This window comes from Hippopotamus amphibius, chromosome 14 (assembly GCF_030028045.1).
Source record: "Hippopotamus amphibius kiboko isolate mHipAmp2 chromosome 14, mHipAmp2.hap2, whole genome shotgun sequence".
NCBI lineage: Eukaryota > Metazoa > Chordata > Mammalia > Artiodactyla > Hippopotamidae > Hippopotamus > Hippopotamus amphibius.
The window spans coordinates 20,317,616-20,338,462 of record NC_080199.1 but is presented as its reverse complement, the minus strand read 5'-3'; the positions used below and the strand labels follow the sequence as shown (position 1 = coordinate 20,338,462).

The following is a 20,847-nucleotide window of genomic DNA, read 5'->3' as shown; positions in this document are numbered from 1 at the left end:
TCCCCAGAAAAAAAGTGAATCTGTGATAGAGGAAGTCAAACTTGTGTTATCTTTGGGAGAAGTAAATGACTGAGGTATAAAAGAGGCTTCTGGGATGATAGTAGTAATATGTGTCGTGATTATGGTGGTGATGTGGCTGAGGTCAGGTTGAAACATTCTTGGAGTTGTACATTTATGATTTATACACTTTTTAGTATGTAACTTTGTATTCAGTTGTTAGGGCTGAAGGTACCTATGCAGACTGGGTGGCTTAAAACAAAATTACTGTATCACAGTTCTAGAGGTAGGAAGTCTGAATTCCAGATGTCAGCAAGGTTGGTTCCCTCTGAGGGCTGAGGGTGAATCTGTTACCTGCCTGTCTCCTAGCTTCCAGTGGTTTGCTGGCAAAAATTCACTTACCTTGGCTTGTAGGTGTATCAGTTCAATCCTTCACCTTCATGGATTCTCCTTCTCTCTTCCTACAATCTTCGCTCTGTACATACCTGTCTCTGTGTTCAACCTTCCTCTTTTTATAAGGACACTAGTCACATTTGATTAGGGCCCACCCAAATGACCTCATTTTACCTTGATTAGCTCTGTGAAGACCCTATTTCCAAATAAGGTCATGTTCTGAGGTACTAGGGGTTTAGGGCTTCAACATATATTTTTGCAGAAACACAATTTAACCCATAATAAATGTATAATATATATTTTTTAAAAAATAGAAAAGACAATAAATCTAGCAGAAAAAGGAGTGCAAGAATAGAATTGAAATGAATATCAAGGAGGACTACACTAAGCCTTGATAATGTAAGACCTATTTCTAAACCAAATGTTAGAATGGCTTGAAACATATTAGAATTAAAAATGTTGGAGTTTTAAAACACACAGCCTCTTTTACGGTCTGCATTTTTTCAGCTGAAACATTTAGGCTCATCAAGATTAAATGATTTATTTAAGGTCCCGCATGTAAATAGTTAATGGGAATTTGGCCTAGAATACCTACCTACCACCTCCCTAAGACAACCACAGACTCAAACTTTAACTATTTTCTCATATTATTTCTAGAATATTAGTAAAAGCACATTCCTTTAATCCTCTCTTGACATATCTCTGTCCATATTTTTATAGTTTATGTAAAGAAAGATAGATTAAGGGAATTTCCTTGCTAAGGTGAAAACCAGAATGACATTCATGAAGATACAACTCTCAGAACCATCTGGCATACACAAGGGTGTCGTACTAAATGGGATCACAATGAGCTCCTTTTGGAAGTAAACCTTTAATAGGCTGGGAAACTTTAGCGGAACCTTTCCTAGAATGTTTTAATAGAGCATTGGAGAATGAATTCTGCACAGCTGGCCAAAGAAGGGAATCTAGATTGGTTACCAAAACCAGTTTTTAAATGGATTTGCAATCCTCCACAGTTCTTTGAAAAAGGCAATGGAAATTGTGATGAATTAACAAACAAAACTCTTTTCTAATCAGGGAGCCCTTACACTGGCGGTGCATCCCAGTTAACATTGTCCTTCTTCCCTTCTTCCTTTTCTTTCTTTCTTTTTTATTTTCTGTTCTGTCTTTTGATGACATCAGTCTTATGCAGCGAAATGATTAAAGGACAATGATTAAAACACATAACAATTGAATGATATAAATCCTGTTGTCCTGTCAGAAACACACTGAGGCAATAAAAAAGAAATGGTAAGGAAAAATCTAGGTTAATGATGGAAAGGGCTAATGTTTGACTACCATGTTAAAAATGACCTAGTCTTCCTGTCAGAGCAGATAACTAAGATGCTGGTACTGACAGTTCCGTTCTTTATGACTGAACCAGGTGAGGGAACATTTAGCAGGTAGCTTGAGGGAAGGAAACCACTCACTTGCTAACACAAAATTAATGCTATCTACAACATTAACTAGGAAATGCATGTAAAACAGCCTTTATGATATGGTAGAGCATGGTGAATAGAAGCCTGATGCACCAGATGGTACTGAGTTGTGTTGAACTCATCCTCAATCAATCCATCTATGCTTTGGAAAACTTTCACTTGTTTTCCTCAGGAGCAGTAGATGTTCAGTTTCAGTCTATCCTTGATTTTAGAAATTCAGTTGCTGGGCTCTGTAATGTCAGAAAGATGATATGGGGTAACTAGGCAAATAGTTAAGCATGTTCTCAACAGTAAGTTCCTTGCACCTTTAATTGCAGACACCGGTACCAGGCAGAAGTGAAGTAATCCAGGGCATAAGTAACTGCACATTGGGGGCAAATTTGCATGTAAGTCTGTATTACTTTGGTGATATTTAAATACTCCCCATGCATATGAAGACCTAGTTACAGAGATATAGGCTTTTGACATGTTAAGAAAAATGACTTCACAATGATAAACCACACCATGGACAATATAAATTTATTCTGCACCTTGGGAATGCAAAATAATAAAATTACTTAATATTTGATCATCCTTGTTTAGAATGCTCTTTAATTTCAGTTGTAGACGAACCCGGATCAGCTAGAAACCGGGATGATGGTTTCTGTCCTATAATATTGGTGAGTGACAATATGTATATGTGACTTTGTGTGTGTGTGTGCGTGCACATGTTGGTGAACATGCAGCGATTTAGAAAATTAACAAATTAGCTTTGAAGTAAGATAGGGGCATCAAGAAAATCATTTTCACACTTAAAAAACTTTTTATTAGTATAATTGTCACATAGCATGTCCCCCCATAATAAAATGTTTGAGAATTTCACATTGCACTTCTCATTATTCCATTGAACAAGTTGTGGGCTTATAACCTCCACTTTTCTTCTCCCCTTCTTCCCCTCCTGCTTCAGGGTCATTTTACATTACTTGTCCCTCCCCTCCCCCCAAAAAATGTCCTTGTATCTTCCCCTACTCCTGTTATTGCTCTTCTGGACCTGTCCAGCTGACTTAACATGGATGTTTTGATAGACATCTCCAACAGTAACTCTGGGGTTGTGTTTAAGAAAGGCTGTTTTGCTTTGTCACCAATTCTCCTCACGTTCTTAGAGTGTTTTGACATAGACATTTCACAAGAGCGTTTGGTAATTGATAATGTTTGGCACACGTACTTCCTCTCTGGGGCCAACAGTTTTCCTGAGGCTTCTTTGAGGTTATGTCCCTCTTTCCATTTTATTCCTGCACTTAACTCACCAGCTTTTAGCTTTAACTCTCCTGTGAGTTCTAGTTGAGAGTTTGGACTAGGACACACATTAATTATAAACTTAGCTGCTCACATTCTTTCTGGCAGCTCAGAAAATGGAACTGGCCACATTTTGAGTTGGAGGTAAGGGTCAGGCATGGTGAAAGGGAGATAAACAGAATTTTCTTAGGGGAAAAAGAACAAATGTCTTCTCTGCAGTTTAAGAGACCAGAGAGTGAATGTAGTACGCCTTTTCTAAGTTCAGTATTCTATTTACAAAATCACAAGACTTTTATAAATTGCCAGACTGCATTGCATAAACCAAATGTCACAGAACAGTGACCTTTCAAATTACCAGCGCAACAGAAGCTGAGATCAGAAAGCTCAAACTTAAAGCAAACACTGACAAGAAATCCTACAGAAATGACTTCAGTGTCTGGTCAACTTAACATAACATGACATACTGTAAAATGTGTTTGGCTTTTTAGGTAGAATAGTCTGTAAAGGTTTAACTGCTTTTGAAAATATAATCTTTAATATAATCTGGAGATTTGTGGTATTTAGGTTATGTGGAGAAAATATTTTCTAAGTTTGAAAGAGAAAGAACAGAAAAGTTTAGTATAAGAAAAACATTTAAAAGATGAAAAAGTTTAAGTGATGAAGGTGAAAATAGGGTGGAGTGGTTTGGGGTATAGATGGCAGAAGAATTGGAGGTTTGAGGAAAGGGAAGTTAAATTGCAAAAAAAAATGAGAGCATGTTATATAAAGAGTTTTTTATAAAAAAGGTCTAGTTTAAATATGTTGCAAAGATAAATTTAAAAAATACATCTTAAGGAATTTTGAATCAGAGTTCCAGTTTTTAAATGTTATAAGCTTCTGCTGTTTTCAAATTTCCCATACATTTCTTTACAGGTTTTACTTGAACTGTATGAAAGTACAGATACCAATTGCTTTATAACAAAATTAAATTCATATATGTGTATATATTTGCATGTATTTATACATAGAGAATTTTTTGTCCTATACTTAAGATATATTCTTTAGAGATATTTTATTAATGATGAAATGAAAGCACAATTTTTTTCCACGCCTTCAGTTTTCTGGTTTGAAATTTTTCTGTCAGCGTTTTAATTTTTACCAACCAACATATATACCCATTAATAATGCAAGTTGTAAAACAGATTCTTTTACCATGTCTCTGTTTGAATAGATGACTAGAACATATGATGACTAATATGTTCTAAACACGTATTTACTTCTTATATATCTGTGTAAATGATTGTAAATGAATGGAGGGAATATTTTGGAGATGTATCATTATATATCAGATTTTCAAGTACATTCCATTGCTGTCATGTGTGGAGATTGTTGAATGTGATGAATATATTTCTCCTTCACAGGAAACATGTATGTGAGCCATCTATAGCCAGATTGTATTGTAAGTGTTTGAAAGGCTATTGCAGCTATGGGATATTGCCAGACAGTTAGTAAAAAGCAAATTGAGTCTATTGAGAGATTAATTCACCAGCTGAAAGAAATACATTTGCTTCAGAGTCATCAGATATTCTACCCACCAAATTCATCCTCTAAGATAGCATCCCTAATGAGCTTCCTAAACCAATTAAACATAAGCAGGAAGCATCAGTCATCAAAACTGCCTATTTTCAGTTAATCAGCTGACTGCACAAATTGCATGGCATTGAGGAAAAAAGGAACACCCTAAAAGTTGTTGAATTTTTTTTCTACTTTGTCCTTACTTTGTAGGCTTCTCAGTTTTATGGGTGCAGTGTCTTGCACAGAGCACTGTAAATGAGCATAGTGCTTTATAGTATATAAAGCACTCTCCTTTGCATTATTATTCAATAGAATAAAATGAGCTTTAATGGGCTTAAGTGATTTGCTTAGAGGCACACAATTAATGTGTGGCTGAGACTCAAAATCGTGCCCTTTCCTCTGTTGCAATAGTTCTATAAATATGTATGTATTGATCAACTTTCTGCCCTCCATGACAAGGGTATAGGTTCAAGTGCTCCAAGTGCCATCATCTTTTACATTTGGGCAAACTCAGAGCCACGGCAGGATAAGAATGAAGGGAGACAGTTTTACTCTGATATGGGTTCCCTCCTTCAAAGACAGAATTAAGTTAGTGATATCATGTCATACTGTTTATAATGATAATGATAAAGAAGAGAACATAAAACAAGCATAAGCAAAATCGCAAACATATAAATTCACACAATTTCTGTGAGAAGAACAAATTGCTCTGCAGTGGAATCTGGGTGCTGGGGAGTGCGCTTTAGATATAATTTTCTTTTAATCAGTGTATTTTATGGGACCTTGACTGGAGGCTAAATTTGAACTTTTTTAAATTATAAATTTATTTATTTTTATTTTTGGCTGTGTTGGGTCTTCATTGCTGCACACAGGCTTTCTCTAGTTGTGGCAAGCAGGGGCTTCTCAGTGCGGTGGCTTCTCTTGTTGCGGAGAACAGGCTCTAGGCACATGGGCTTCAGTAATTGTGGCTCACAGGCTCTCAAGCTAAGTAGTTGTGGCACACAGGATTAGTTGCTCTGCGGCATATGGAATCTTTCTGGACCAGGGCTTGAACCTGTGTCCCCTGCATTGGCAGGCGGATTCTTAACCACTGCACCACCTGCACAGTCCTGAACTTTTTATTATAGACTCATTTCCAAAGTATGTCAATGGCTGTTGTGTAACGGGAGGGGCTAATTTGCTTCTGTAATTTAAAATGTAAGGTGAATCTCAACTAAACAAGGTTACTTACTGTAAGATTCCCCATGAGCCTTTAGTTCCTAGATCTCAACAAGGCAACATAGTATGAATTCTCCAAACATTTCATCTCAGGACTTCTTTCTGGAACTCATCTATCTGCGCTGATATTTCTCTGCTGGTTACATGTTGAAACCAGCGGGGTTTGATGGTATACGGTCACAAAAAAGCACTAAGGCAGAGAAATGACATGGTGAAAGTACTGATTTGAGGAAAATAATGTGGTGGTAGTAAGTAGGAGAGGCCAATGTCCCCTACAATGAGGGAGTTGGGGAGAGAAGCTAAAATGATACATGAATAGTGGAGGGGAATTGTTCTATTTTAAGATACAAAGTAGTAGAGTACATTTTATATCCAACTTCTGCTTAAGGGCTTCAAATAAAGACTTGAGTGTGATCTGTATGCAGGTGAGGGCACAATCTATTAGGATAGGTTCCCAGAAAGAGACTAAAAAGAAAGAACAGGAGATTTACATGATTAACTGAAACATTTATTTCTGTTGTTTTGGAAGTGTAAAGAGAAAGGTGATCAAACTAAGAAGAAATCAGAATAGTTTAGTCCCAAAAAAGTGGGATTTTGAATAAGGATCTTACTGCAAAAAGCTCATTGTTTTTGTTGATTAGAAATTTATTGGGAATTTTCACAAATTGTTTTACTATAATTGTGAGAATGAAAATTAACATTTGTGGATGTATGATGATTGAGAAGTAAGAAAATGAAGATAATAAAACAGCATCTTCATGTGGGGGAGATGGAGATGGAAATGTTGACTCTCCCAGAGAGAGATGGGATTCCTGGGGACCTGGACAAATGAATCAAATGGGATCATGGATTTATTTGGATAAGTTGATCATTTGTGAAATTCGTTTTGCTCTGTAATGTAGTGGATGTGACAGTGACATATTCACAGTCCCAGGGATTTGAGTGAGAAGTCTTGGGGCCCATTTTATAATTCTGCTGCACCACAGATAGTTTAAATTAAACTATGGTTTTGTATAGTTTTCTTTCTTTAAAAATATGAGTTTATGTGCCTTACATGTTTCTTGGCATGCCACTGAAGTGATGGAGAAGAGAAATGTAGTAAATATATTAATTTTTTTTAAATTATTTTTTCTCTAGTGTCATCTATTATTTTTACCAGTCACTATAAAGAAATGAATCATTTTCTGATAATTAATGCATTTAATTGCTTTCAACCAAAACCGATTATCTAAAACAGTAAGTTTTGTTTCACATATGCTATCTTTCTGTTTGCATTTTTGAGTTCAAATTCATTGAGCTAGATCTTCGTGACTTGTATATTGTTGGTGCTATTCATGAGATTTTCTTGTTCTGACCAAGGTCCCAGTAAAATATTGGAAGAATACTTAGGAAGGTAAAGGGGAAATAAATTTGAAATGGGAAAATGTTGGAAAAAAGTGTCAGAGGCAAAAGGAATAACACATGATCAGAGAGTTTGCCTTTTATTGTACTTGTCAGGTACGACTTTGAAAACTTTTAATGTATGTCATGTAATTGAATTCTTTATCAAATAATTTTTCAATTAGTGTGTTCTGAGTGTTTAAGGAATATTGCAATCGAATATATAATAACAAGGATAATAATTATCAAAATATGTTAATTTTTAATGTGACAACATATTGCAGTATAGTTTAGGTGTTTTTCTCACAATAGGAACAATTAACCAGGTATATTATTGTCTCTATTTTAGTTATGAAGGAACTGAGTTATTCAGGGACTTGCCCCATGTCCAATGTCATATGGTTAATATATGTCAGAATCAGGATTTAAATCTGAATATGTTGGACCCCTGAGTCCCAGCCCTTTATGATTATGCTAAATAACAAGTGGTAACTGGTATTATTTTATTAAAAATTTATAAAACACTTTAATATTATTTTTTAATAAAATAATGGCATTTATTTTTCCTTTCCTTTTTCAGATTTTTGAATTTTTATATGTTTGTTACAAATTTGTATTTCCCCATTGCCATACCCCTCTATAGGAAGTAGCATATGTATCAGCGCACCAAACACAATAAGAAGCTTTGTGTAACTTAATCCCAAATCCATTTGACCATGAAGGAAGCCTTCTTTTAAAATTTAACATCTATTAACACTTGGGAAATGCTGATCCATAGAAATAAATCCTGATCAGAATTCTTAACTCATTGTCAAATTGTTTTAACATTTCATTTTTGTCAAGGAAAATGAATTTTAAGAAAATACAATATTTCAGAATTTGTGACCTAATTTTATTTGTAATTTTGAAAGTTTATCAACCGTCAAAGTCCAGTTGCTTAATCATAGTGCTCTTTAAATGCCAAACATATTTGTCTTACATGTACTGAGGATATATTGCCCCATATTTTTTAATATAAAATGCCATCCTTGAGTTGTGTGTTTGATTGTCTGCTAATCAATACTGTTATCTGGAATCTCCTAGAAATAACAACCCTAATAATTTCATAAAACACCCTGAAAATTTGAATGCCTATTAACTGTTCAGCTGCAATGTATTTCGTTGACAATATGGCAGGACCCTCTAGCTCTCATGCTTGGTCATGTGTCCTCCAAAACTGCCTTAGAAGGGTAAATGTCACATATTAGATGGTTTTACTCAGTCTTAACTTTAAGTGAAATATTCTATAATTCATAACATCACCTTTTGGAAAAGGAGTTCAGGCATGGCCAATATTATTCAAAAATATTATTTTCCCCATACTGTATAGGGAAATGTCTATTCCATCTATTTTGTTCATAAAAGTAAGTGAAATACTTGAGAACCAAGAACAAGAAGTTGTTTAAATTTCTTAAGTAATTTGTAGAAATGGAAGTAGAACCTAAATCTTTTGTTGCAAGGTTCAGTTCTGTGCCATGTGCATTGGTCTAAGTTTTCTTTTTTTTTCTTTTGTTCTTCCCCCTCTACTGTACCGGTCTAAGTATTTGATCCATGAAGTTTAAATAAAACAATAAATGTATATGTCCAAAATTCTATATTCCTTTCACTGAATCTTTTATGGGAAAATTGTACTTTTCTTTTTGAGAGATTTTGAAATGTTACTTTACGAAACAGTACAATATTATTAGTCAATACACTGAGAGGGAGTTGTGTTGTATTGGAATGTGTTTGACCCTGTTTAAACATTGTGTAATTAGAATCAGAGGATTCTCTAACCAAAGTATCCATGAGCAGGAAGATCTGTTTTTACTTGCTTTCCAAAGCTGTATCACAGAGCAAGTAAGCAGATTGAGGCTCTTTATAGCTGTAAGAGCTCATCTGTTATTTATTATTATTTCAGTAGTTTTTAATCATTCTTGCATACTTGATCTGGTAAGGTATCTACATCAAAATAGTGGATCCACATAAGTGAATAATTCTACATGTTGTTGAATAAGCATCCTTAGATGATTTGCATTTTCTATTAATAAATGTTTTTGGTTTCCATATTTAGTTGTTACAGGGTAGGTCATCCAAACCCAGCAAGTGGGAACTTCACATGGGCAGTGGTGGCGGCATGGCTGAACAGGTCAGCGGGGACTGTGATGATGAAGATGGCTGTGGGGGATCAGGGAGTGGAGAAGTCAAGAGGACACTAAAAATCACAGACTGTAAGTGTATGATCCTAACACCACTTCTAAACTGGTTTTGGTTTTCAAATGTAATTAAGGAAAAGTGTTATTATGAATATAAAGAAACAATGGTAGTGAATTCAGAAAAATGCAAGAGGGATTGGAAATGAAAACGAACCCAATTTTAGTTATTCAGGACATACATTCTTGGGGTTTTTATTTCTTTTTAACTAAAGACTTCAAAGAGTAACAATATTTTGTGTGTGTGAAAAACTAGTAAATGATCATTAGTTCTGAGGATTCATAGTTTTAAAGTGGGGTCATCGGTTGGGCATGAAATAATGAGTATGGTGAACATTAAATGTATGTTGGTGAAACTGGACGGGTGAGCCCTACTAAAGATTAAAATTATGCAACTTTATTATACTGTCATGCCATTATATAAATTTTGTTAGGTTTTCATGTTCAAATTACAAAGAAACAGGTTAAATATATGGTTGGTTATGGTGAGAAACTACTTGGATTTAACGCCTATGAATGGGTTCTTCCAAAAAAGATCTCACCAGTTATTCACATTGTTTTGATTGTGTGGGTTTAAAAACCATTTCTGGTATTGCTGGACTGGTCACTATTACAAATGATAGAACTACCAAATAACAGCAACAACCAAACAAATCGCCAAATGAATTTTCTTTCCTTGTCTTCACATGAAAAATGAGGAATATAGGCTCTTCATTGTTATATGCATGTATATGTTCACCCAGGCCAGACAACCACTTTTTATCAACTGAGAAGAAGTGTGAAAGTTAATGTCCCCAGAGCAGCTAACTTTCCACTATTCATTTAACTCGGGTCATTCCAAAGGGGATTCCTTTATAAAGTAATCTTCTGGCCCTGCAGCCCTGTCTGGAGGCTGGCCTGATAGTCTCCCTCTAAATCACAAAGGGCTGCTTTGGACCTATTAGAAATGTCCTTTCATGACTTTGGTGGGAGAAGAATTCATTTACTTTTCAGTTCTCTTATGGTAAATTCAGAACGCTACCAATGCTTCAAGCATCAATACCCCATTCCTTCTGGGATCTTGTTTTGTAAGGCAAATATATTTGTTAAAGGAATGGAAGCCAAAAGAGGTACAAAATCAAGACAATGTAAAGAAATATGTTTTCCTATTAGAAAGAGTAATAAATTTAACATAGCAAGTGGATAGATGGGATTTAGCACACTGGAGTAGCAATTGAACAAAGGACCACAAAATTCTCTGATGTATTAACACAATTTCCTAGTGAAAATTACATGTCTTCTACTCATGTAGGAGCAGTAAGAATATGTGTTCTTGTTATAGGTACAAATATCATTTATCAGATTGATTTCTCTTGTTTTTATATCTTTTGTTGTTTAGGCCAAAAAAAGGAAGACAAAGAAAAATGGAAAAGTGTTTTCATTAGGAAAAAGATATTTTTACTAAAAGTTAAAATGTCCTCCATTTTATTTTGGAATTATGATACATATCTACTAGGATAATATTAAATAATCTTTCATTTTCATTTGATCTTGAGTATTTATAGGTACCGTAATTTCCTTGCCATTTGAATATTAGCAGGGTTTTAAGCCAAAAAACTTATTATGAAAATAGCTTAGGTTAAAATTTTTTCTTTAAATTGTGTGTGTATTTGTGTGTGTGTGTGTGTGTGTGTGTAGAATTAGCATTTTTATAGGGATTTTTCACTCCTGAAGTTATTTATAAGCTCAAGAACTTGCTATGTATTAATAGATAGCTCCTCTTGGCTTATTTCACAGGAGAAGTAGAGGCAGTGGAGGATATTCAACTACTAATAGTTTTCTCACAAAACCATACTTGTCAAGGTGGCAAGAATGAAGTTTTTACTTTAAAACCCTGTTTTCAATTACTACTGAAATGGACAGGTATGATACAAGCCACTATCCATCAGAATTGGGGAGATTTAAGATATAGATGGTTTTCAACAACTCCAGGCAAACATTAAAAATATCCACATCTGCTGTAAGTGGGTTACCTATCGTGTTTCTAAGGGTTTATAGCTGTTGCCTTTCAATTTTTAATAAGTGGTTAAGAACCCACTGTGGATAGCCTGCTGAAATAAAGAGGGACACGGCAAGTAGCAAAGTGTAGGTCACATTTCTATTTTTATAAAGCACTATAATAGTTTACCTGTGTTTGGCTGGTTTGATATATTGCTAAAGCATGTTATGACATCGTTTTAGATGGTCATAATGACTTAAAAATACCGTGCTCTAGAAAGTTTACCAAGGTGTCATTTGTGTAAAGAATTTGAAAGGCACCATTATTTCTTCCTTATACTGATGTTTATTCTTTATTAGATACAGTATAAGTAGAACACAGTTCATTTGTCACTTCAAGATGTCTTATTAAAAATAGTTATACATGTATGTATTTATTTGTAGCTATATATTGTTACAAGGAATGATACTAATATTGCGTCTTGTAAATTTAATGATTTTGCTCCATTTATGCAAATGTTCAAAGTTGATAAATATCTTAGTAACCATCACTGGAACTGATTTTCTGTTTCTGTTTTGGTTAATATTTATTTCAGGCAAGACAGGTTTATGTATTTCGGTGTGCACAGTTTTACCACCAAAATATTTATATACCTCTTAGGTATCATTTTGTTTTCATCAACAATGGTATCAAGTGATTTACAGATATTTAGCTTTTAAAACTAACTCTATTTATATCATACCTATATGCTATTATTAAATGTGATCTGATATGTTTCTAATAAAAAACATCTATACTATGTAGTGTTCTCTCTTAGAAAACTGAAAATACTTTCTTATTTTAGTAGAGTGGTTTAAAAATCATATTACAGAATTTTTTTTTCTATATTTTTATGGTGTTGAATTTGGCTCATGTATGTAGGTATGGTTATTTCACTAGTACCTTGGAATAGCAGGGATGGAATGGCTTTGAACTTTCATTTCCCCTCATCCTGGACACTTGCCATCCTTTCAAAGTAGCAAAGGGATGATAGGTTTTAAACACCAGTGGGTAAAACAAGTTCTGTTCTTGTAGCCATGCAGAGCAAAACTACTCTCACTACCATCAATACTATTTCAACTATTTGACTTTTCTAATATCCCCAAATTCTGGTATTTTCGACTGTTAAAAACCAAACCAAAGTGTTACTAAAGAGAGGCCGTAGCAAAACTATCCATATGTAGTTTTGAAAATCTGCAGTAGCATTGTTTGCAATTGTTCTGTGGTGTTGTAATTTAAATCTCAGCAACTCTGCTTTCAACAAAAACAAAGAATATATAACCCATGATCAAATTCATTTTGATAAGATGGTTCACAGTAATAATCTCAAAGTGAATTTAATCACAAGTTTATTCAGATAGCACACATTCAAAAATATGGTGACTTTAAGTCTTCAAATTGAGATAATCTCTGTCTATTGTCACATTCATCACTGCTCATACAATATTACGTAGCATCTTTAGCAGTTTTAAAAATAATTTTATTTAACTGAGAAGCCTGTAAATGACAAAAAAGTTTGTTAAGTATGTGCTCAAATGACTTTTCCCCATAGTGCTGTCAACATACCTCTGGGGAACAGTCATAATATGCGTCTCAATGTAGCATTCTGAGCCCTATGCCCTCCTGAATACCATTCAGCCATTGAAAGTCTTTCCTGAGGAGGGCTGTTTACCATTCCTTTCTTCTTATCTCCCAGGCTGCTCTTCCTCTTCTCTTTTACAGGTTCTCATCATCATCCCAAATTCTAAATATTTGAGAGAGCTGGGACCCAGTCTCAAACTTTTATCATCTCTATTCTCAACTACTTTCTGTTCCGCAAACCGTTTATTGTATCATAATAACAATAATAAGATGGTATCCTGTCCTTGATAGCCCTATCCAGCTATAAATCATTCCCCTGCGTGTTATACCAGGAGGTAAGCTTATGAGAATAAAAAGTATTCAACGTAAATGAGATTTATTTGGAAATAATAGGATAATACATTGGAATATTAAGTAACTAGAGTTAGAACTTTTGGTTGATCTTTGATAGCCTAACATAAGTAGAACCATTGTTTATATTGTGCTTTGGATTTGTCACTTAGTAACTAACCCTAGAGCAGCCTCAGCAAGTGCATCTACAGCCTGATACTAACAGTAACTGTCAACTTAAAAAAATGCCCAATGTGAGGGTTGCCAGTTTAGTTTTAATGGGGGCAAGATGAGGACTGCAGCCCAGGAGACAGCATCCCAGATAGCTCTAAGAAACTGTTCCAAAGAGGCAGGGGAGATGATCAGTATATATGTGATTTTGGTGAAAGGGAAAAACATGAAATCAAGCACATATTGTTTATAGGAGGTTTCTGCTAGTCACAAGCAGCAGTCGTCACCATGAAGGATTTTAGTGTTTTTCTACACATGAGGAGATACAAGAACTGGGCTCATAAAGTTGGCTCCTGAAAATATCTGACTATCTAAAGACCTGTTCTGGCAGTTTTTCACAGAGCACAGAGTGCCTCATTTCAGCTGTCCACCCTGAACTCCTTTCAGGGGCTGTGTAAATCAGCAGCTGCAGCAGCACATGATTTAATCCTTGTAGAAGTAGATGGCAAGTGCCAATGGTGAGTGCCAATTGTAGTTGACATGACCTTGGAAGAGAATTGCATATTCCATGTGCATAGTAAAATGAAGATGATACTTTGTTAGCCACTGAAGAATAAGGGGTGCTGATTTATTTAGCAATGCAGGATGGTAGAGTGAGTGGATACTGCTGGCTTCCTCAAAATTATTTTCACGATAAATCACCTTTATTTCAAAATCTCAGCTAGACATGGAGATTAAGGGAGAACTCAAAAAAAAAAAAATACTGCAAGTTGCATTTTCTTTAGATAATGAAATCTTTATTTTTCAGAACTACTAAAAATATGGAATTATTCATTTTGTACAAATCATTTTGTAATATTTTGTATTATCTAATTGATGATTTTTTCTTTCCAATATAAATTATGTAAAACAGATAATGCAAGCATGTAAGATTTACTTACATTAACAACAGTTCCACGTGTGCATATTAAAATTATGTGTATTTTTTCTAAAATTCAAATTTCATCCAATTTGGTTAGAATAAAATGTATCCAGTTCACTTTGCAAAGTGTTGATAAATTATCCCCAATATAAGAAACTGTACTGAAAATAACTAAATAGCTATCATTTGTTTACTTTATTCAGTTAAGCTAAAAATAAATCATTTCTATAGGTATTCAGACTCAAGCCTTTGTGACACACTGAAAGTAATCTTGAATAATGACTATACACATTGATCTACATTTCACAGCTATCTAATACTAAAGGGTCATGATAGAGAAATTCACAAGGAAATACTTAGTGATCCTGTTCAGTGTTCAATGTTGTGAACACTTTGAAATTGTCATCTACCAGTTTTTATACTTCTGATGAGAATTATACTATAGACAAATGAAATATATATCTAAGATAAATATATTTTAATGTGTGATCATTATGAATATTATTCCGATTATACATTTCCATTTTGCTTTCTAAATAATTGAGACTCATCTTGGCTGATTGCTATTTTGTTAATAAGAGTGTGTAATAGAATCTGGATACCTGATGAATCATCTAAAATCATCTCATTCTCTTGAAAAGGTATAGATCACACTCATGGATTTAAATAATAGAATTGAAATAAAAGCGTTTGTCCTTGAATGCCTAAGGAATGATTTTCATTGCTTTGGCTTAGACACAGAGCTGAAGTTAAATCTCTGAGGTGAGGAGGAGGGGAGACTTACTAATTAAAGCTTAAGGAGCCTCCTAGCATGCATTCTGCATCAACCAGCTATTCTGCAAATCTCATAACTAAATCTATACCACACCAGAAGACACAAAATAAAGAAATTATGGTCTCTATTGACTAGCACAATGCCAGCTAAGTATGACTGTGTGATCAACAGAGAAAGTAAAAAATTAAAATTTAAGAGAATATCCTCAGATACATTTGATCATGACTTGCCCAAAGTCACGCAGCTGTCAAAAGAACCAGAAAAAAACCATGTTCATATATAACCATATCCAGGTCTAGTTTTTATATCATTCTGTTGCAAATAAACAGAATGATTATTGAAACTGCTATATTCCCCTTCAGTCAGGATTAATTGATAAAATGCGGAAACAAGTCAGGTATATTTTTAGCTCTTTTAGGACTTCCATACCTCTAACTGTGTAGAAAGAGTATTTTCATATAGCTTTTTGACCAATTAAGTGCTCATCTAAATACAAATAATTAAACAATAGAGCATGTGATCTGGGCTCAGAGGTTCTCACATCCTCTTATTATACAATCATGTGGGACTCTTGTTAAGAATATGAATATGATACAGGAGGTCTTACGTGGGGCATTCCTTACGTCCTCCCAGATGATTGCTGCTGGTCTAAGGACCATGCTATGAGGAGCAAAAATGTATGCCTTTGTTTATTACATCCCTTATTTATTAATATCTCTGAAACGAGTTTCTATTAAAGCAGCATGAACTCTTATGAAACACAACTACATTTATAAATTAGCATTACAAGAAAGCATCATAGGCACCAGGACATTAGGAACTATAACAATTAGGCTGGTAATGGTGGCTTATCCTATATGATTTTTTGATATCAGTCTTAGTTTGATTGGTTGTAGCCTTGAGTTTACTTTCTTTTTAAAACTTTTATTGGATCATAGTTGATTTACAATGTTGTGTTAGTTTCAGGTGTAGAGCAAAGTGAGTCACTTTCTGACACCAAAGGAAAGGCACTTCTATCTTTTCTCAGGTTCTGAAGGCTTCAGGTTACATTTGCTTCAAGGCTTCATCTTGAAAGTGTCTCTCATATTTCAGCAGAAAGTTTTCATCTTCATAAGCTCGTCTAGATTTTAATGAACACCAAAGAAATATCATGCACTTTCCCTTGTATCACATTGCATTCCAACAGAGAGAAATCAAATTTTATGTGAACTAAGGGAAAGGAGAGAGTGTCCAAATGGGACAATCGGAAAGCACTCTTTAGAGGAGACAGGGAAAGGGCAACTTGGAAAAAAATAATATTTGACTACAGTGTTTATGAGAAAGTGGCATTTGACAGGGAGGGCACATTATTTGGTTTCAGCAATTGACAATAGGGAGGGGAAGGTACCCTGTGAAGAGCAAACTTCATGAACAAAGACAGGGTGGGATGGGAAGAGGGGTTAAGAAGCAGGCTTATGGAGGAACAGAGTTATTCAAATTGCTTGAAAGAATATTGGAAGTCTAAAAACGCATTAAAAATTTTACTACAGTTTTGAGTTCAAGAGCAAGGAGTTTATATTTAATTTTGTAGGCCAAAAGGAACTAGCACAAATTTTTTGGTGTGGTCATTTTGTTTGGGTATGCAGTTATTTGTACTAGCAATACAGTGAACTGATTAAGAGAAGAAACATGTACAAATAATGTACATCTTGTACAAGTAACTTACCACTTACCTTGGACAAGTAATTGTTCTATGCCTGAATTTCCTTAAGATGGGGATAATAACAGCACTCTTCAAGAAGCATCCTTGTAAGGATTAAATGACTTCATCCAGAGACAGCATTACAAGAGTGCCCACCCCACCCCCACCCACTGAAACAAAAAAATAGTTCAATGAAATACATAAAAAGGTTTTCTTAATTGCTTCCATGAACTAGCAAGAAAGAGAGGAATCTTCCATAAAATTAGATGAAATCGTAACAATAATGTAGAGATAGAGATACATGTAGAGATAGGTAGAGATACAGATATGGTGACACACACATGAACACACACAGTTTAAGGAAAATAATGAAATAAATTTGTATCTATTCCTCCTCCCAGTTCAAGAATAGAATATTTCCATACTACTCTGAACACATCCCACTCTGAGAGTTTACAATGATCATAAACGATATCTTGCTGGTTTTTTCTGGGTTTTGCACTGTGTTATAAAAGGAATCATATAGTCTTTGTTGTAACACGGTATGTTCTTTTTGCTTCCGTGTTAAATTGTTGAGATTCAGCTATGTTGGGTGGATATCTATTCATTCGTTTTTACCAAAGTATAACATTCTAGTTATGAATATATACACCCACTTATTTATTTTGTTGTTGATGGATATCGTAGTTGATTCCAGTTTTTGACTATTGTGAATAATGTTGCTATAAACCAACTTAAACCACCCTGAACATCTCTCTTAATGCACACATGTAAGAGCCTCTGCATGTACACCTAGAAGTAGCATGGCAGTGTCACAAAGCAGAGTATGCATAAATTTTACTTAAGCTTTACTGGGAAATGTCAAACTTTGTTACTGGTTAATGAAGTGATTGTGTCAACTTATATTCTCACCAGCAAAAACTAAAAGTTCATGTTGCTCCCCATTTTTGCAAAAACTTTTTTTTTTCCACTCCTAATACTTTTGTATATCTGTCCAAAGGATGGAAGGGGACAATATTTTATTCTATATTAATTTCTATTCATTTAGTTGTACTTTTTTCATAAGTATATGAAATTCTTCATATACTTCTGCATCTGAAATTTCTTTCTATCCATAGCCTTTTTCTCTTCTACAGGTTATTTATCTTCTTCGACAAATATGCTTTGGACCAAGTTCTACTTCAAAGATCCACTTACCTATTTTGGTTGTGACCTTCAAGAAAGGCAGGATAGATTCTTGAATTTTTCTTTTTATTTAACCAGTTTCAAGATAATGAATTGGTACCCTGCTTGTCTTTCTCAGAAGGTGACCAACTCTTTTAATTCTTTAAAATATCATTGTGAACTATGTTTCAGAAACGTTTGTAATTCTTATTGAAGTCCAGATTGTCCCATGTTTTGCCTATTGGCACTTCTTCAATATGGCTCTTGAGTCCTTTTGACATGATCCTGAAGTCTTGGCCAGGTATTCCAAGCTGAGCTTGCACATTATCTGTCTCAGACAAGAAGTCAGTCATTTTTACGTGACTTTTATTTGTTTTATTAAGAAATGGTATTTCATGACTACAATCTGGGCACAAGACATGATCCTCAAGGACACAGGTCATAAAAGAAATAAATATCTCATAATTACTCATTTCTTTAGTCCATGTTAGATTTACTACATTATAATAATACTAAAAATACCCCTACCAATAATGATTACTAAAATTAGTTACATTTTTGCACATTTTATCCATGTTCTATTCCCATTTTATGGTTGTAATAGGTATAGATATTAATGTATATCTAACAGCCCTACATATGTGTGTGTGTGTGTGTGTGTGTGTATACAGATATATGTGTATATATCCTTATATTTCCTTGGCAAGAAACTATATCAATATAATATAGATATATTTAGGTAACCTACTGTATCTGCTAACTCTATATTTAATGCTTACTACTAGTTCTTATGCCAGAGTTTCTCTAATACATTTCTTAAGAAGGACTAAAAGAACAAATATATGGATACCAAGGGGAAGTGTGGTGGGATGAATTGGAAGATTGGGATTGATATATATACACTATAGATACTATGCATAAAATATGTAACTAATGAGAACCTACTGTATAGCACAGGGAACTCTACTTAATGCTCTGTGGTGATCTAAATGGGAAGGAAATCCATAAACAAGGGGATATATGTATATGTATAGCTGATTTACCTTGCTGTACAGTAGAAACTAACACACAACATTGTAAAACAACTATACTCCAATAAAAATTAATAAAAAAGGACTGATGAGGACAATATCTTACAAGTTTTTACTTGGTGATAAGAGTTTGTGCCGCTTTCACATCAAAGTCGATTTTGCTGGCTGGACAAACGCTGGCTCACGAGTTCTTTCCTTGCATTTCTTCAGAACGCAATGATGTCTTTTCTGGCAGACAGCATTACTGGCAAAAGGTCTGACTATGTTCTAATTTTCTTCTTTTTACAAGCAACATATTCTTTTTTTTCTAACCCTTTCAGTGCCCAGTGATTTGTTTTCTTTTTTTCTTTTAAATAAGGTAATTTTACTAGAATGTAGCTTTCTGGGTAGTTTTGAGGGGACACTCTCAGTAACATGGTAGACTTTTAAAATAAGTAATACTGGATCTTTATTTTAGCATACTTCTGCTGACTTACAGTTTTAAGTAATTGTTCCCTTCCCTTGTTTTAATTTTCTTCTTCAGAAACACCTATTATTCATTTGTTGAATTGTATTTGCTTATTTTCAGTATATTCTCCAATACTTTTTTATCTATGTTTAAATTTGTTTATGATTTTTTAAATCTACCTCCTTTTCACTTCCTATTTCTCGTAAGGTATTGCTAGTGTTATTTCTTTGCTCTTACACTGCTTCTAGATTTTATTTTCTTTTAAGTGATTTTTCCTTCCTTTTTTCTTTTTTCTTTTTTGAAATCTCTAACTCCATTTCTGAATTTTTAAAATTTTGACTTATTTGATGTCTTGTACTTTTCATGATATCTTTTAGCTCATTTTGAAATGGTATGTGAAGTTTTGGGTCTGGTTTTCTGGTGTGCTTTCACTGTTTGTAGAGATAATTGCAGAATACTTTTTAACTTTGCATAGGATTTGATCTCAATCCTTTTCTTTTGCTTATTTTTATGTAAATTTAAATTTCCAAAAATTTTAGGAGGAGGCTTGGTTTATATAGATTTCCTAAATTTATTGCGTTTCTAACCTTATTGTTTTCATGTAGTGTTAAAAAAATGTATATGGTGGCTTGTTTTCTGAGATATTCTGGCTCTGTTCCCTCCCCTACACTTACCCATCTCTTCCTCTTTCCATTGTCATTATCCCACTAATTCTTATTTCTTCTTCTAGCAGTTTCTCTTCTGTGTGGACCCTGAATGGTAAGGAAGACTTGCCAGATTAGTTTCGGGAGTTCAAAAAGTTTCAGAGGCTCCAGCCCCTGTAGCTTTATATGAAGTCCTTACACTCACCCATGATTAAGCATGAGCAAAACGTCTCCCATTCTCTGCTATTTTCAGACTGATTTCCAGTGAATACCTGTTGGCTATTTTGCATCCTTTTGTTTTTCAAGTGTGTAATTTGCTGTGTTGCTTTCCACTGCTTTCTCCTACACACATGCTAATAGCATCTAGGTTTTGTGGCTCTTAGTAGTTTGTTCTCATTCATTTGTAGGTTGCGGTTCATGAGGATAACTCATGAGATGGGTTGTAAGTGGCATTTACGTGATTTTGCTTTTAGTGTCTAATTGTTCTCTTTTATATAAGGATTTGGGAGTTTCCAAGTTATGCTACAACTACATTGCTGTCTTCCCCAAACCTTCCA

At 34.4% G+C, this 20,847-nt stretch overlaps 1 protein-coding gene across 1 annotated transcript in view; it reads left to right on the top strand.

Moving 5' to 3' along the window:
• The window catches only part of GPC5 (glypican 5), a 1,362,776-nt gene that overhangs the window by 680,573 nt on the left and 661,356 nt on the right, over window positions 1-20,847 (top strand). Inside the window, exon 7 of the mRNA XM_057706978.1 lies at window positions 9,388-9,544. Within this exon, the coding sequence (XP_057562961.1) occupies window positions 9,388-9,544 (157 nt within the window). The remainder of the gene's footprint in view (window positions 1-9,387; window positions 9,545-20,847) is intronic.